Source organism: Kogia breviceps, chromosome 7 (genome assembly GCF_026419965.1).
Source record: "Kogia breviceps isolate mKogBre1 chromosome 7, mKogBre1 haplotype 1, whole genome shotgun sequence".
NCBI classification, from domain to species: Eukaryota; Metazoa; Chordata; class Mammalia; order Artiodactyla; family Physeteridae; genus Kogia; species Kogia breviceps.
Window position 1 is genome coordinate 21,551,436 of NC_081316.1, and position 13,711 is coordinate 21,565,146.

At 55.1% G+C, this 13,711-nt stretch overlaps 1 protein-coding gene across 1 annotated transcript; it reads left to right on the top strand.

Moving 5' to 3' along the window:
- The first annotated feature begins 990 nt into the window (after positions 1-990).
- IFITM10 (interferon induced transmembrane protein 10) lies at positions 991-12,606 on the top strand. The gene is made up of 3 exons (XM_067037855.1): positions 991-1,153; positions 1,659-2,111; positions 11,993-12,606. The coding sequence occupies exons 1-3, from the start codon at positions 1,082-1,084 to the stop codon at positions 12,140-12,142; spliced, it is 675 nt and encodes a 224-aa protein (XP_066893956.1). The 5' UTR covers positions 991-1,081; the 3' UTR covers positions 12,143-12,606.
- The last annotated feature ends 1,105 nt before the right edge of the window (positions 12,607-13,711 follow it).

Genomic DNA, 13,711 nt, shown 5'->3' on the forward strand with positions numbered 1-13,711 from the left:
GAGGTGCACCCTGCTCAGGGAGAGACTGCAGTTGGGGGCCTGGGGGCCGGGAGGGGCCAGAGACTCAAGGAGGACAGAGGCCCTGGAGGGGGCTTGGATAGGGTCTAGGGTCGTGCGGGGACAGGAGAGAAGACAGGGACCGGGCTAGGCGTGCGGACCCGCTTGGTGAGGACAGGCTGGAGGCACCTGGGCTCTGTGGGTGGAGGGGCTTTGGGGAGGCTCAGACACCCACCGGGCCTGGGACTGCGGGGTGGGTGGAGGGCCAGGACTGAGGTGCGGACAGAGCAGGGGGGAGCGGGAAACTCTACAGGCGGAGAAGGGGCAGCTCCCAGGGGGAAGGGGCTCTGCCACGGTCTTGGAAGGGGGTCCTGCGGGGGGGTGCCGCACAGAAGGAGGAAGGGCTCTCCCCTGGGGTGACAGACTCGAGGACTCAGCGAGGGGCTGGGGGCTCAGCAAGGGGGAGGGCGCAGGGGAAGGTGTCCAGGAGACGCGGGTGGCGCGGGCACCGGGGTCTGGCGCTGCAGCGGAACCCATCCCCGGTCGGCTCGGCCACCCCGAGGGTCGCCGCTTCCGGCCGGCGCCCGCTGCCCCCACCCCGCCGGCGGGAGGGGGCGGGGAGGTGGCTGCGCCCGCCGCCGCCGCCGCCGCCGCCGTGAGTCAGGCCTGGGCTGCATCCGCGGCCGGCCTGGCGCTGCGCAGGCAGCGCCGCCAGCCCGCGCCCCTCCCGCCGGCAGCCCGCGCCTTCCCGCGCCGAGGTCGGGCGGCCGGGACGCGGAGCGGCGGGACAGCCAGGCAGGCACCCGCGGGACAGCGGAAGGACGCGCGGAGCGCGGCGCGGAGTCGGGTCGGGCCGGGCCGCCGAGGAGCCGCCAGTAGGTGAGGGCGCGCCGTCCGGGCGGCTGCGGCAGAGCCGGCTCAGGCCGGGGGCCTGCGGGGCGGCGCGGGGCGCGGGGGCCTCGTCGGGGAGTGTTCGTTTCGCAGAGTGTCATTGTGCGTCCGTTCCCGGCACGGGGCGAGTGGCCGCGGCGAGGGCGCGCTCTTGGGGTCCGGGCGCCGCTCGGGGCCGGGCTGTGAGGGAGCGATGCGCGCGGGCTCGGAGCCCCAGCGGCCTCCGTGGTCATCCTCGGGGGACCGTGTCGGGGCCTGTGTCGCGGTGTGTGTGGGTGTCACAGTGCGGGGCTGTTTACCTGGCGGCATCTCTGAGCGCTCGGCGGGTGCCGGGGTCTGGGGAGCCGGGTGGTGGTGCTGGCGTTTGTGTCCGATGTGTCAGCGGGGGCCAGCGCGCAGGTGCCCCGGAGAGCTCTGCCCCTTCCGACAAAGAGTGACCGAGGCTGTGTCATTGTGGGTCTGCGTGCCCCGTGTGCGCCGGGTTGTCTGGGGTGCTGCTTGCTCTGTTTACTGCAAGGGTGTGCCCATCGGGATGCTGGGGGGAGCGCTGCTGTTGTGTCAGTGGGTGACTGTGCGCAGATGTCGAAGTGACGAAAAGCCCCCGACGTCCCTGCCGAGGCTGCCGTGAGGGCTTGGGCATCTGCGGTGGGTGCGGATTGTCCTGAGGGGCTGTTTGTGGGGCCGCAGGGGAGACGCCGCGGGGTGCCAGGGTGGGCCCGATAGATAGGGTGATCGGACCCGGCTCATCCTTCCTCTCCCCCTCCCTGCAGGCCCAGGGCCCCAGCCAGTGCCCAGCCCCGCTGGGAGCCCCGGCCAGCACCACGGACGGCACCCAGGAAGCCCGAGTTCCCCTGGACGGGGCCTTCTGGATCCCGAGGCCCCCGGCAGCTTCGCCCAAGGGCTGCTTCGCCTGCGTGTCCAAGCCCCCCGCCCTGCAGGCTCCAGTGGCCCCCGGGCCTGAGCCCTCAGCCTCACCCCCCATGGCACCCACCCTGTTCCCCATGGAGTCCAAGAGCAGCAAGACAGACAGCGTGCGGGCCACCAGCGCCCCCCAGGCCTGCAAGCACCTGGCAGAGAAGAAGACCACGACGAAGCCCGCGACGGTCATCGAGGTCCTCCCGGACACCGCGGAGGTGAACGATTACTACCTGTGGTCCATCTTCAACTTCGTCTACCTCAACTTCTGCTGCCTGGGCTTCATCGCCCTGGCCTACTCCCTCAAAGTGAGCGGGGGTGCGGGGTGGGGGAGGGGGCGGCGGGAGCAGGAGAAGCGGGTGCTGGCTGCACCTCTCTGCCCCCTCCCTCGCAGAGAAGCCCATGGGTGCGGCAGGTGCAGCGGTGCGGCTGAGGGATAGAAGGATGGCGCGGGACCCAGCGAGACCCGGATGTCAGCCAGCTCCGGGCTGGCAGGGAGAGCCAGCCCAGCCTGTCCTGAGCTGGGGAACCTTCCGGGGTGTCTCGTCAGGGCTCGGGGTCCTCGGGGCCAGGGTCTCCGCACAGCGAGTTTGGTCTGTGGGGTGGGGACCTGGGACTCAGTGTCCTGTCCCCTGGGCGTGGGACGTGGGAATTAGGCCTGGGTGAAGCTGCCCCTAGGCATGGGGATGGAGCCAGCAGGGAGATGAAGAGGCCTTGGAATCCTTCCCCTGTTGACAGGAGGAGGGGTGACATCACTGCTGGAGACCTTCTTGTCCAAGCCCCTTGCAGGGAACCGATGCCAGGCAGGCACTCAGAGGGAGGCCGTGACAGACAGACGGGGGTGCCGACCCCCAGCCACTGCTCCGCCTCCCCTCACACACGGTTTCTAGAGGGTCCGTGCCGGGCATCTTTGTGGGAGCCAGGAGCCCGGGGAGGGGGGAGGCGTGAGGGTGTCCCATACACCCTGACCCCACGCCCTGAGTGTATGCAGCTTCCAGAAGCCCCTTGCTGCTGTGAGAGGAGCTGGCTGGGAGCAGAGCAGAGTCCCAGGCAGACAGGACCCCATCCCCCCCGCCTCCCGGGGTGGGGGCGAAATGGAGAGAAATGGACTGAGATGGCAGGAGGGGAGCTGTGATTGACTCGCACTTGGGGTCGGGAGATCCGTGCAGATATGTAAGGACCCAAGAGCCTGGGGCTGCTGGAGCCCAACCAGCAGGAAGGGAGGGTAGACTCAGGGCCTCGCTCCCTTCCCGCCACCCCAGAAGGGCCTGGCTCATGTCTCGCCAGATCATCACTTTTCCCGAGCCCTGATCTGAGTGTCCAAGGCCAGGCGCGTTTTCACTGATGGCAGCTGCCCAGCGGGACGGGGGCAGAACACGGGGCGGGGGGTGCTGGAGGCTGAGGAGGGGCTGGACCCGAGAGGCTGGCCTGAGGGAAGGTGCTGGGACGGCTCTGCCTCTGTGCGTCTCTGAGCACAGAGCCCCCTGCCCTGGCATCACACGCTCTGGCCACCTGGTCTTCTTGTCCTCCTGACTCATCACTGGAGTCACGATCACCCACCGCCTTCAAATCCAGGCCTGTGTACCCAGCCCTGGGCTCCACCACACGGGAACTGTGTCCATTGAGTGTGCGTGAGTGTGGGCACATGTGTGGGTGTGCACATGTGCATGAGTGTGTGTGCGTATAGGCGTGAGAGTGTTGCATGTGTGTGTCTGCATATAGGTGTGTGCGTGCATGAGTTGTGTAGGTGTGAGAGTGCGTTTGTAACTGTATGTGTGAGTGTGAGCGCACGTGTGTGTAATTATGTGTGCGAGCATGCATATAGGGGTGTGGGTGTGCACGTGTATAACTGTGTGTATTGTGCGTGCATGCATATAGGTGTCAGCATGCATGTGTGTGTAATTGTATGTGTGGGAGTGTGAATGCATGGGTGTGCGTATGTGGGTGTGTGGCACGTGTGTGCATGAGTGTGTGTCTGCATAGAGGTGTGAGCATTTGTGTGTATGTGTGTGCATGAACTGTGTAGGCATAAGAGTGCACTTGTAACTGTGTGTGTGTGAGTGTGCATGTGTGTATAATTGTACGTGTGGGAGTATGCATGCATGAGTGTGCATATGTGTGTTGCATGTGTGTGCGCAGGCATAGGCCTGCATATAGGTGTGAGAACGCATTGTGTATGTGTGTGCACGAGTGTGTGGATGTGAGTGTGTGTGTGTGTAATTGTGTGTATTGTGTGTGAGTACAGGGGTCCCTGGGAATTGGGGGTGAAGCCCCCAGGCCAGCCTCGGCCCTGCCTCCCTGGGCCCTCTCGCCCGGCCCCACGAGTAGCCTGTGGACCTGGGTCCGGCTGCGTGGGCTCCCGTGGGCAGCTGGCTGGCACAGGGCAGGCCCATCTGCTGCGGGTTGTAGGTAGGTCACAGATTTCTGAATGGTTCAGGATCCACTCTGCAGTGCGGGGTGGGAGTTGGTGCTTCTGGAGACAGAAGGGGATTCACTGTGCCTGCAGCCCGGCTGCTCCCTCCTGTCCTTCCTGGGCGTTAGCGAGCGCAGAAAGGCTTGGGGCTTCCCTGGGAGGGGCGAGCAAGGTGAGCTGCCTCTGTCCCGGGCAGAGGGGAGGACAGACCTGGCTGGCACAGGCTCCCACGCCTGGGAATTCGTCCATCTGTCCGTCCAGCTGTACGTCTCCTGGGCTGCTGTACCCTACATTGTTTGCAGCCCGTCCTGGGCACTTCCAAGGGCACCTGATGGCCTTGGAGTCAGGAGGCCTTGGCTAATTCCCCACGTGGCCTCTTAAAAGCAGTGATCTCGCTTAACTGAGCCCATTTCCTCATCCGTTCACAAAACACAGCAAAACCAAACAACATTCAAATAAGCACAGGAGCTGGGCGGAGGCTGGCCTTCGGTGGGTGAGAAAGAAGCACTGTGTCCCTAGCTGTCCCTGTCTGTCCCCACATGCCCCACCCCCAGAGGCACGGGGCCTCGTGGGCTCGGCCTGGTGTCTGGGGATGGCACAGGCACAGAAGGCCAGTTCTCCATCTGTGCTGTCTGCACGAGCTGCTCATGATGACCCCGGCTCCCCTTTCTCGGTCTGGAGAACTCCAGCTTCCTCATCTTGGCATTCAAGGCCCTGCATGACCCACTTTTAACCCCTCCCCTAAGCTCCCCAAATACCCCGGCCCCTGCCATTCCCTGAGCTCCCTGGGCGTCAGGCTGTCCCCAGACTGGGGCCTTTGTGAGGCCCGGGTTGCCCCCACCCTCAAAGGCTCTGCTGCCTCCCTCTGGCCGAAACTTCCTCCCCATCAGAGAGCCCCCGCCCCCGACCACAGCTGCCCACCCCTGACCCAAGACAGGGCTGACCAAGGTGGGGGGCAAAGGATGCTGGAGGAACGGGTGGATGGACAAGGGTACATGGGAAGATGAATACGCTCCAGACGGTTCAGGAGAAGAACACTCCACTCGCAGCTTGGGCGTGAGGTTTGGGGCAGCCCCGGACACTTCTTGGGGAGGCAGCACTTTCCCTGGGCCTTGAAGTGTGGGTGAGGGGACAGGAGATCATAAACCAAGACACGAGGGTCGGGCAGTCGGGAACAGCAGGGCCCCATCCTCTGTGGGGAGCAAAAGATGGTCCAGGAAAGGCAGACTGAGGCCGTGCAGTGAAAGACTTGGAATCCCATGGGAAGGCTATGGGGGACACAGAAGGGAAAGGTGATCAGAGCTGTGAACTCTGCAGCCAGGGTGGAGGGAGGGGACGAGACAAGCCCAGAGGCAGGGAGGATTGCGGGTCCGGTGTGGTGGTCCAGGCGAGAGGGCACATGGCTTGAACCAGGGCAGGGGTGGTGGCAGAGAGGAGAAGCAGATTGCAATGAGGACACGGCAGCCGCTCATTTTGGGCCCAGGAGGCTGTGAGACTTCTCAGTGACAGGGATCTTAGTTCCCCAACCAGGGGTTGAACCCATGCCCCCTGCAGTGGAAGCATGGAGTCCTAACCACTGGACCTCCAGGGAAGTCCCTATGTGACTTACATTTTAAAAGATTGCTCTTGCTACTAGTGAAGAATAGACTAAAAGGATGCAAGGGGTTGGGGAGTTCGGAGGCCAAACCGAAAGCGGTTGACTTAGTCAAGTCTTGTTTCAGACGGTGGGAGTGGAGAGTTAAAACTGGTCCTGTATTTTGAAAGAAAAGTCAACCGAGTATTCTGATGGATTCGACATAAGGTGAGGGAAAATAGAGAAGATCCAAAGATTACTCCAAGGATACTCATCTGAGCAGTTGAAAGAAGGGAGGTGCCATTTATAGATGAGGAAGGAGGCTGTAGGAGGGGCAGGTTTGTGAGGAAAAGACCCTCACTCACCTTGTCCACCCACCAGTGCATGCACTCTTGGTTCCACCCTTTCAGCTACCTACCCATCCACTTTGTCTCCAAAAATTCACCTCTTCATCTTCTTTCCTTCTGGAATTTCACTTCTATACTGTCAACCCTATATCCCTGTATTCACTCTTTCACTTATTTACTGAATTCATGTTTCTACTCATTTCATCATCTGTCTTTTTTTTCTTCCTTTCCTTCCACTGTTTATCCACCAACCTCATCCATTACTCTGATCATCATCTATCCATCCACCCAGCTCTCCATCTAGTCTTTTTTTCTTGCCTGGATTCATCTGTTTCCCCCCTTACTCACTCATAGTAATAGCGAGAGTAGCAACAAGCCAGCAAATAACAATAACCATAAAACAACAACAATTAATTATTGAGCTCTTAATTCATTAATTATTGAATATATTCTAGGCACCTTTCTAAGAACTTCTAATTATTTAATTATATGTAGCATTTTATTTAATGATAACAAAAACCTATGAATAGGTGCAATTGATATCCTTGTTTTACAGATGAGGAAACAGAGGCACAGTGATACAAAGTAACTGCCTTGAGGTCACCATCAAGTTCCTTTCTCGGACCCTTTTTGAATCACTACACCCTTCTGTCTGTTCATCCTCTCATCTCTTCCTCTCTCTCTCCATTTTCCTGCACTTTCTATCCATCTCTTGGTTTATTCATTCATCCACCCAACCATACAGCCTTCCTTTGTACTATTCTCCATTCTTTCTACCAACTCCTTCTATCAATATAGCTAATCGGTCATTCATTAAAACTTCTATTCATCAGCCCTTCTTTTCTCTTTCATTTCTCCTTCTCACAACCATGTATCCACCCATCCACCATCCAGCCAATCATCCGTCAACCATCAGTACATTTCCATCTCTCCATCTTTTCCTTTCATTTATTCCTGCTTCCCCTTCATTCACCTCCAAATTAAGTTGTCCATTCATCCATTTATATATTATCCCTCCTTTTCTTTCCTCTACCCCATTCTTCCAATTATTTATTATATCCATTCATGTAATCAGGTGTTGAGCTGGTATCAGTTCATCTGTACACCCATCGACCCATCCTCCCTCCCTTTCCTTCACATGCTATCCATCTATTATCCCATGAAGATACACATTCATAAAAGAACTGCCCATCCATTTATCCATCTGCACATCCACCCATTTTTCTTCCTTTCCTTTCTTTGACTGACTCATCCAACTATCCAACCATCAGTCTGTTCACTCACCTGCCTTCCTCCTTTTCCTTTTTTTCCACCCAACATCACCCATCCACCTCTTCACCCGCCTGCTCTGCATCCATTTATCCATTCCATTCCCCCATGTTTATTCCTCCCCCTTTCACGTCATTTCACCCACCCACCATCCTTTCCTTCCCTTTGCCTTCCTTCTGCTTTTTAGACGGCTCTTCTCGGCCTCCTTTCCTGGATGCCTCTTGCTCCCCAGATCTGTTGACGTTGGGATGCTCTGCGGCTCATTCCGTGGTCCTCTTCACCTCTTGTCTACTCTCTCCCTTGGTGCTCTCACCCAGCCACATGGCTCTAAGTAGCATCTTTATGCTCCACTCCTCCAATTTGTATCTCTGCCCTAGACCTCATCCCTGAACTCTAGACTCATATAAAACCTACCTGCTCAAAATGTCCAGCTCTATGTCTAGAAGACATTTCTAGCTAAACATTGTCAGAAATCAAACTACTGAACCATGCACAAACTTACTCCTCCTGGCATCTCCTACAGCTCCCTTATTTCAGTAGATCAGATCAGAAAGTCTTGAAATCACCTCAAATTCCTTTCTTTTTTTAATCACACTCCACATCTGATCCCAGTCAATACTGTCAGCTGTATCTTCAAAATGGTTCCAGAAAAAGGTCAATTCTTACCACCTTCACAACCACTGCCCTGATGCAACCCACCCTGACCACTCACCTGGACTGTTAGCCTCTTCTCTGCTTTGTCCAGCCTCTGCCCCGTCAGCCTATTCTCTACACAGCATCCAGAATTACCAGGTTAAAACACGCCAGAGCCTGCCATTGTTTTTTCTGCTAAAAAGCACCTACAAATTCCCATGCAGTCTGCTTCTTGACAGTTTCCTCTCTGACCGCAAGTCTCACTTCACTTCCCCTCTGGGTTCTGCTCTCCCTACACTGGCCTCTGGTTATTCCTCAGAACACAGGTTCATCCCCACCTCAGAGCTTCATGCTCTGAGACATGCTTTCCCTGCAGATAAACGTATGACTGAGTCTGTCACACTCTTCCGGGCTCTACTCAAACGTCCACACTCCATGTGCTCTTTCCTGAGCACCCAGCTAGAATCATACCTCCCACAATGCTCTCCGCTCCCTGTCCTCCTCAGTTTTCTTTTTAGCACATTTAACACACTATATAATTTACTTATTTATTGTGTTTACTTTCCATGTCCTCTGCCTTAAATGTGTCCTTAAATGTAAGCTCCATGAGGACAGGGGATTTTGGTTTTTTTCCCTGCTGTACACTTGGGACCTAGAAGAGCAACTGCACAGAGCAGGCACGGAATATTGCTTGACTGAGTTAATGAACCTATTCACCTACCCTGCATTGTTCTCTACTATAATCTACCCAACAAGCCTCCCTCCTTTCCATTTATCTACCCATCCCGTTCACCCAACACACATTCATATATCCATCTATCCTCCATTCCATCCATTTGACACACTTTTATATGTCCATATATGCACCCTTCCCACCACTTCAGCGCACATTCACACATCCATCTTATCTGCCTACCCCAACAATTCAGCATTTATTTCTAAACCCATCTAGCCCCCTGTCCTACCCATCCAACATATACTCATGTATCCATCTATCCACCTGTCCAGATTATATATTATTATATATTCATAAATTCATCTACCAGCCTGTCCCGCCCATCCAGTATACCTTCCTATAACCACCTAGGTACCTGTTCCCATCATGCAATGTAATTTTGTATATCCACCTGTCTACCTGTCCTGCCCACCTGGCATACCTTTATATGTCCATCTAGACTGTTCCATCCATTCAGCACCCCTTCTCAGATATTGATCTACTTGCCTGTCCTACCTGTTGAGCATGTTTCACGTATCCATCTGTGTACCAGTCCTTCGCTTCTGGCAAACATCCGTGTATCCATCCAACCATCCCTTCCATCCGGCATCCATTCCTATGTCCGTATCTCTGTGTGTCCCATGCATCCAGCATGGGACGTTCATATCTCCCTCCTTCTCATCATCCACCTGCCTTCCCATCATCAAATCACCTGTCCAGTTCTCCTCTTCCCTGATCTCCTTTACAACTGAATGGACGGGTTACTCAGCCATCCACTTTCAGCATCCATCTCTATCATTCCTTTCCTCATTCCAATATCCAACAAGGAAGTCATGATCAATTGTTTATTTTTAAATAAATCAGCCTCGTTTCAACATGAGGGGAAAAAAAATCAATGAATATAATTTACTAGTTAATGAATTAGAGAAAAAATATGTTTATCTCATGGGGATTTTTTAAAATACAGCAATCTACCTCTAATAATACAATGAACATCATTCTTAGTCGTGAGGTTTACGATTAAGACTGAGATTAGGCTGCCTGTTACATCATTGCTAGTCAGTATCGTTCTGAAGTCTTTGCTTCCATTATATAAGAGCTTGATTTGGACCAGACACTATGCTAATGCTTTGTGTCCACCAACTCATTAATTCCTTTCAACAACCCTATGCTGTAGGTACTGTTGTTATCTTCCTGTTACAGATGAGAATACTTGCTAAGATTATGCAGTGATTGGCAAAACTGGGATTCAAATCCAGGCATCTGTACTCTTAACCACTGTGCTACAGAGTCTAAGAATAAAGACTTGAAGGAAGAAATAGAGCTGTTATTTACAGTAGATGTGATTCATTACATAGAAAACTTGGTCTGTTATCATAATTAATATGATAGTTTAGCTGGATACAAAATCAGTCTACAGAAGTTGAACTTTTATACACCAGCAAAAATCAGTTAGCAGTGTAATCTTAGACATGACTTACAATATAATGACAACCAAAATAAACAGACTAAGTCTAACAAAAGATATAATAGCTCTTTCTTCTGGAGAGAATTATAAAATTTGATTTTAATGACGACGTCAAATAAGACTAAATAAGTGGGGGATGCATCATGTTCTCACAATGGAAGATAAAACTCAGTGAAGATGTGGGCTCTCTCCAAAATCACTAGGATAAAAGTTCCACAAGGGCATAGACTTTCTTCTTTTCTCATTCCCTTCCCGAGTTCCTCAGGCCAGCTTCTTTTCCTCCCTCTACCTCTCCATTCTGTACAATCTGCCTTAAGTCACCCAATCTTCCACCCCTTCCCCAGTCCCTCCAACTTGTTCTCCAGCTCCACTCCACTCTATCTCCTCCTTCCCTCTTCCTCACCCCCTACGTCCACTGCCAGACAGTCACCTCTGTCTTCTTTCTTCTCTCCTCTCCCTCTGTTCCTTCCACCATTCGCCTCCTCCATCCATCCACCCACAGGAAAACCAGCCAGCCAGCCACACTCCCACGACATCTGTGTCCCCACCGCGTTAACTACCCATCTATTCTCCCATCCATCTGCGAAACCCACCCTCCGGGCAGCCAAACATCAGTGCCCTCTATCTGCCCAACCCAGCCCCCTGCCTTTTGTCCATACATCCATCCGTACTTCCATCCATCCATCCATTTATCCACCAATCTGCGGATGCAGATACTTTCTCTACCTGCCTCTCTCATCTCTCCGCTTCCTGCTTCTCCTCCTCCTCCCAGGCTTTGCTCTCTGCTTGCAGCATGCTCAGACCTGCACTTCTCTGGACTCTGTGGAAGGAGAGGGGACGGAGGAGAGGGGACTCCTCAGACCTAGCCTGGATGAGGGGACATGCTCCCCAGGGACACCTCTACACAGCCAGAGGATCTTGGAAATGGGTCCACCGCTGTCCACCATCTCCCCAGGACTTACTGGGCTCCAACCGCTCCCTTCACTTTAATATCCCGTTGCAGGGACCCCAGGGCTGCCTCCCGTCCAAGCATAGTGTGTATTCTCAGGGAATCCCAGTTAATTTTAAATGAGGTGGGACCAATCAGATTAGGACACACGTGTATTGCCCCATCGTCCAATCACGTAACTCTCTCTGAGACCGGCTTCCTCTTTTATTTTATTTACTTATTTTCCCAGCGTTATTGAGATATAATCAACCTACGACATTGTATATGCTTAAGGTGCACCACGAAATGATTTCCACAATGGGGTTAGTTAATACTCATCATCTTACATAATTTTCTTTTTTCTTTCTTTTTTTTTTTTTTTGGTGGTAAGAACACTGAAGATCCACTCTCTTAGCAAATTTCAAGTATATAATACAGTATTCACAATCCATTTTATTTTATATAGTTTTAGATTTATAGAAAAGTTGCAAAAAAAAAAGAGAGATACAAAGAATTCCTATACACCCTTCACCCAGACATCCCAATGTTAACAGTTTACCATATTGACCTTTTCTTCTCTCTCTCTATAAATACGTATTTTGTAAACTGTTTGAAAGTAAGTTTCCGACCCGATGCCCCATAATCCAGGGCACGTTTCCACCCAGCGAGGACGTCGTTGTGCAGCAGCCCCACACGGTTGCCGGGAATCAGGAATCGGCAACTGACACCGCCTCGGGGCTGCACTCCCACGGGGCCTCTGCCCTCATGCCCTCCCGCCAGGCCCCTGCCTGTGTCCCCCCCTCAGCGCTGGCTGCTGGTCTCACCTCCTCCTTCTGGCTTCAGGTTCGGGACAAGAAACTCCTCAACGACCTGAACGGAGCCGTGGAGGACGCCAAGACCGCTCGGCTGTTCAACATCACCAGCTCTGCCCTGGCGGCCTCCTGTATCATCCTCGTCTTCATCTTCCTGCGGTACCCGCTCACCGACTACTGAGGCCCCCACAGGCACCACCAGCCTGGAGATGAAGCTCTGAGATGGGTTCATTTTCGTGGCTGACGAAAGCTGGATGCCCTGCGGTTGGGGCGGAGCCGGAGCCCCCCTGAAGCTGTGAACCCGGCAGCGAGGCAAGGGGACAAGTGAGCTTCGTGCCAGCCCACCCTCTCTGCCTCCTGGTCCTCCGCCTGTTTCTGGGGGGCCCGTGGGTTTCTTCCTGTGCTGCTGCACCTTGGCTTCCAGTGGCTGCCCTCCCTACCTGCCTGTGCCCCCCACCCAGGCTCCTGGGGCCCCTCAGACCTGACACCCAGCAAGAAGGGCTTTTGTGGGAGCTTCCCAGGATCAGGTGGCTGCCAGCATCTGGGGACTGACTCTCTCCTCCCTGACACCACCTCCTCCAAGCTGTGACCCTGCTCAGAGCTCTTGTATCTGTGAACTTCCAATAAAATACCTGCCCAACTCTGGCCCAGCCTCCTGTCCCCCGCTTGGGCAGGGCTCGGGGTGAAGGGCGTGCGGGAACCCCATTCAGTCACTGCCTGGGGGTCCAGGGCCCCAAGTGCTGCATCCAGCTGACGTTTCCAGGGAAAGTTTGCTCCGCAACCCAGGTGGTCTTCTGTTCACTGCGCAATACCAGACTGAGGGGGCTTTTGGTGGAATGCGTTCCTAACACGAGTCCCCAGGGGGATCAGGCAGCCTCCTTGGAGAGGAGGGAAGGGGGGCGTGCACCAGGAGGGAGCCCCAGGCAGCTATGGCAGTGCCCTGGCCAATCCCAGTCCATCTTGGGCACCTGGGACCTGGGCAGCTTCCTCCGTTTCCTCATCCGTGAAGTAGGGGAAATGGTTTTCCCACTTCTCAGTGGTGCCACGAGGATCACCAGAGGGGAACGCGAGGCATCAGCTGGAGGTTTTGCTGTTTCAGTATCAAGGTCAGTGCAGGCGGCATGTGCCGGGAACCAGGGCAGCGATGCTCCCACAGAGATGGGTTCTGCTCACAGCCCAGCAGGGCACGTCAGCCTCTGAGAGCAAGTCTGAAGAGTCCTAGGACAGGAGAAGAGCAGGCCCCGTGGGACGTGACGGAGGAGGCCCGGTTCAGCCCAGGAGCTGCAGAGAGGGAGGCAGGTGGAGGAACCCCAGAGCCAGCCGAGGCCTCGCCGTGAGGGATGCAGCTGGGCTGGGAAGCAGAGGAGGTTGTGTGCAGACAGACCTCTACCGTCGCCGGGGCGATGGTTGTGGTCGTGTGGATGTGGGGTCAGGAGTTGGGGGCTCCCCTCGCACCTCCTGGGAGAGAGGGGCCCTCCCCGTGGAGTCCTCCGGGAAGGCAAATATTCGGGCCGGGCCGGGGTTCTCTGGAGAGGCGCGGGCCAGTGGGTTGGGCGGCTGCCCATCTAATGGCCTGAGTCGTGGGCGCAGTGGCCTTCTCACGTGGCACCCAGCTGCACAGACTAGAGAGAAGGAGCCGCCAGGCAGGGGGCTGGGAGGGGTGTCCAGGAGGTGGGTGTTGGAACAGGACTCAGGCTGGTGTTTGGTTGGGGAGGACAGGAGGAGGCTGAGGGGCTCAGGGACTAGAATC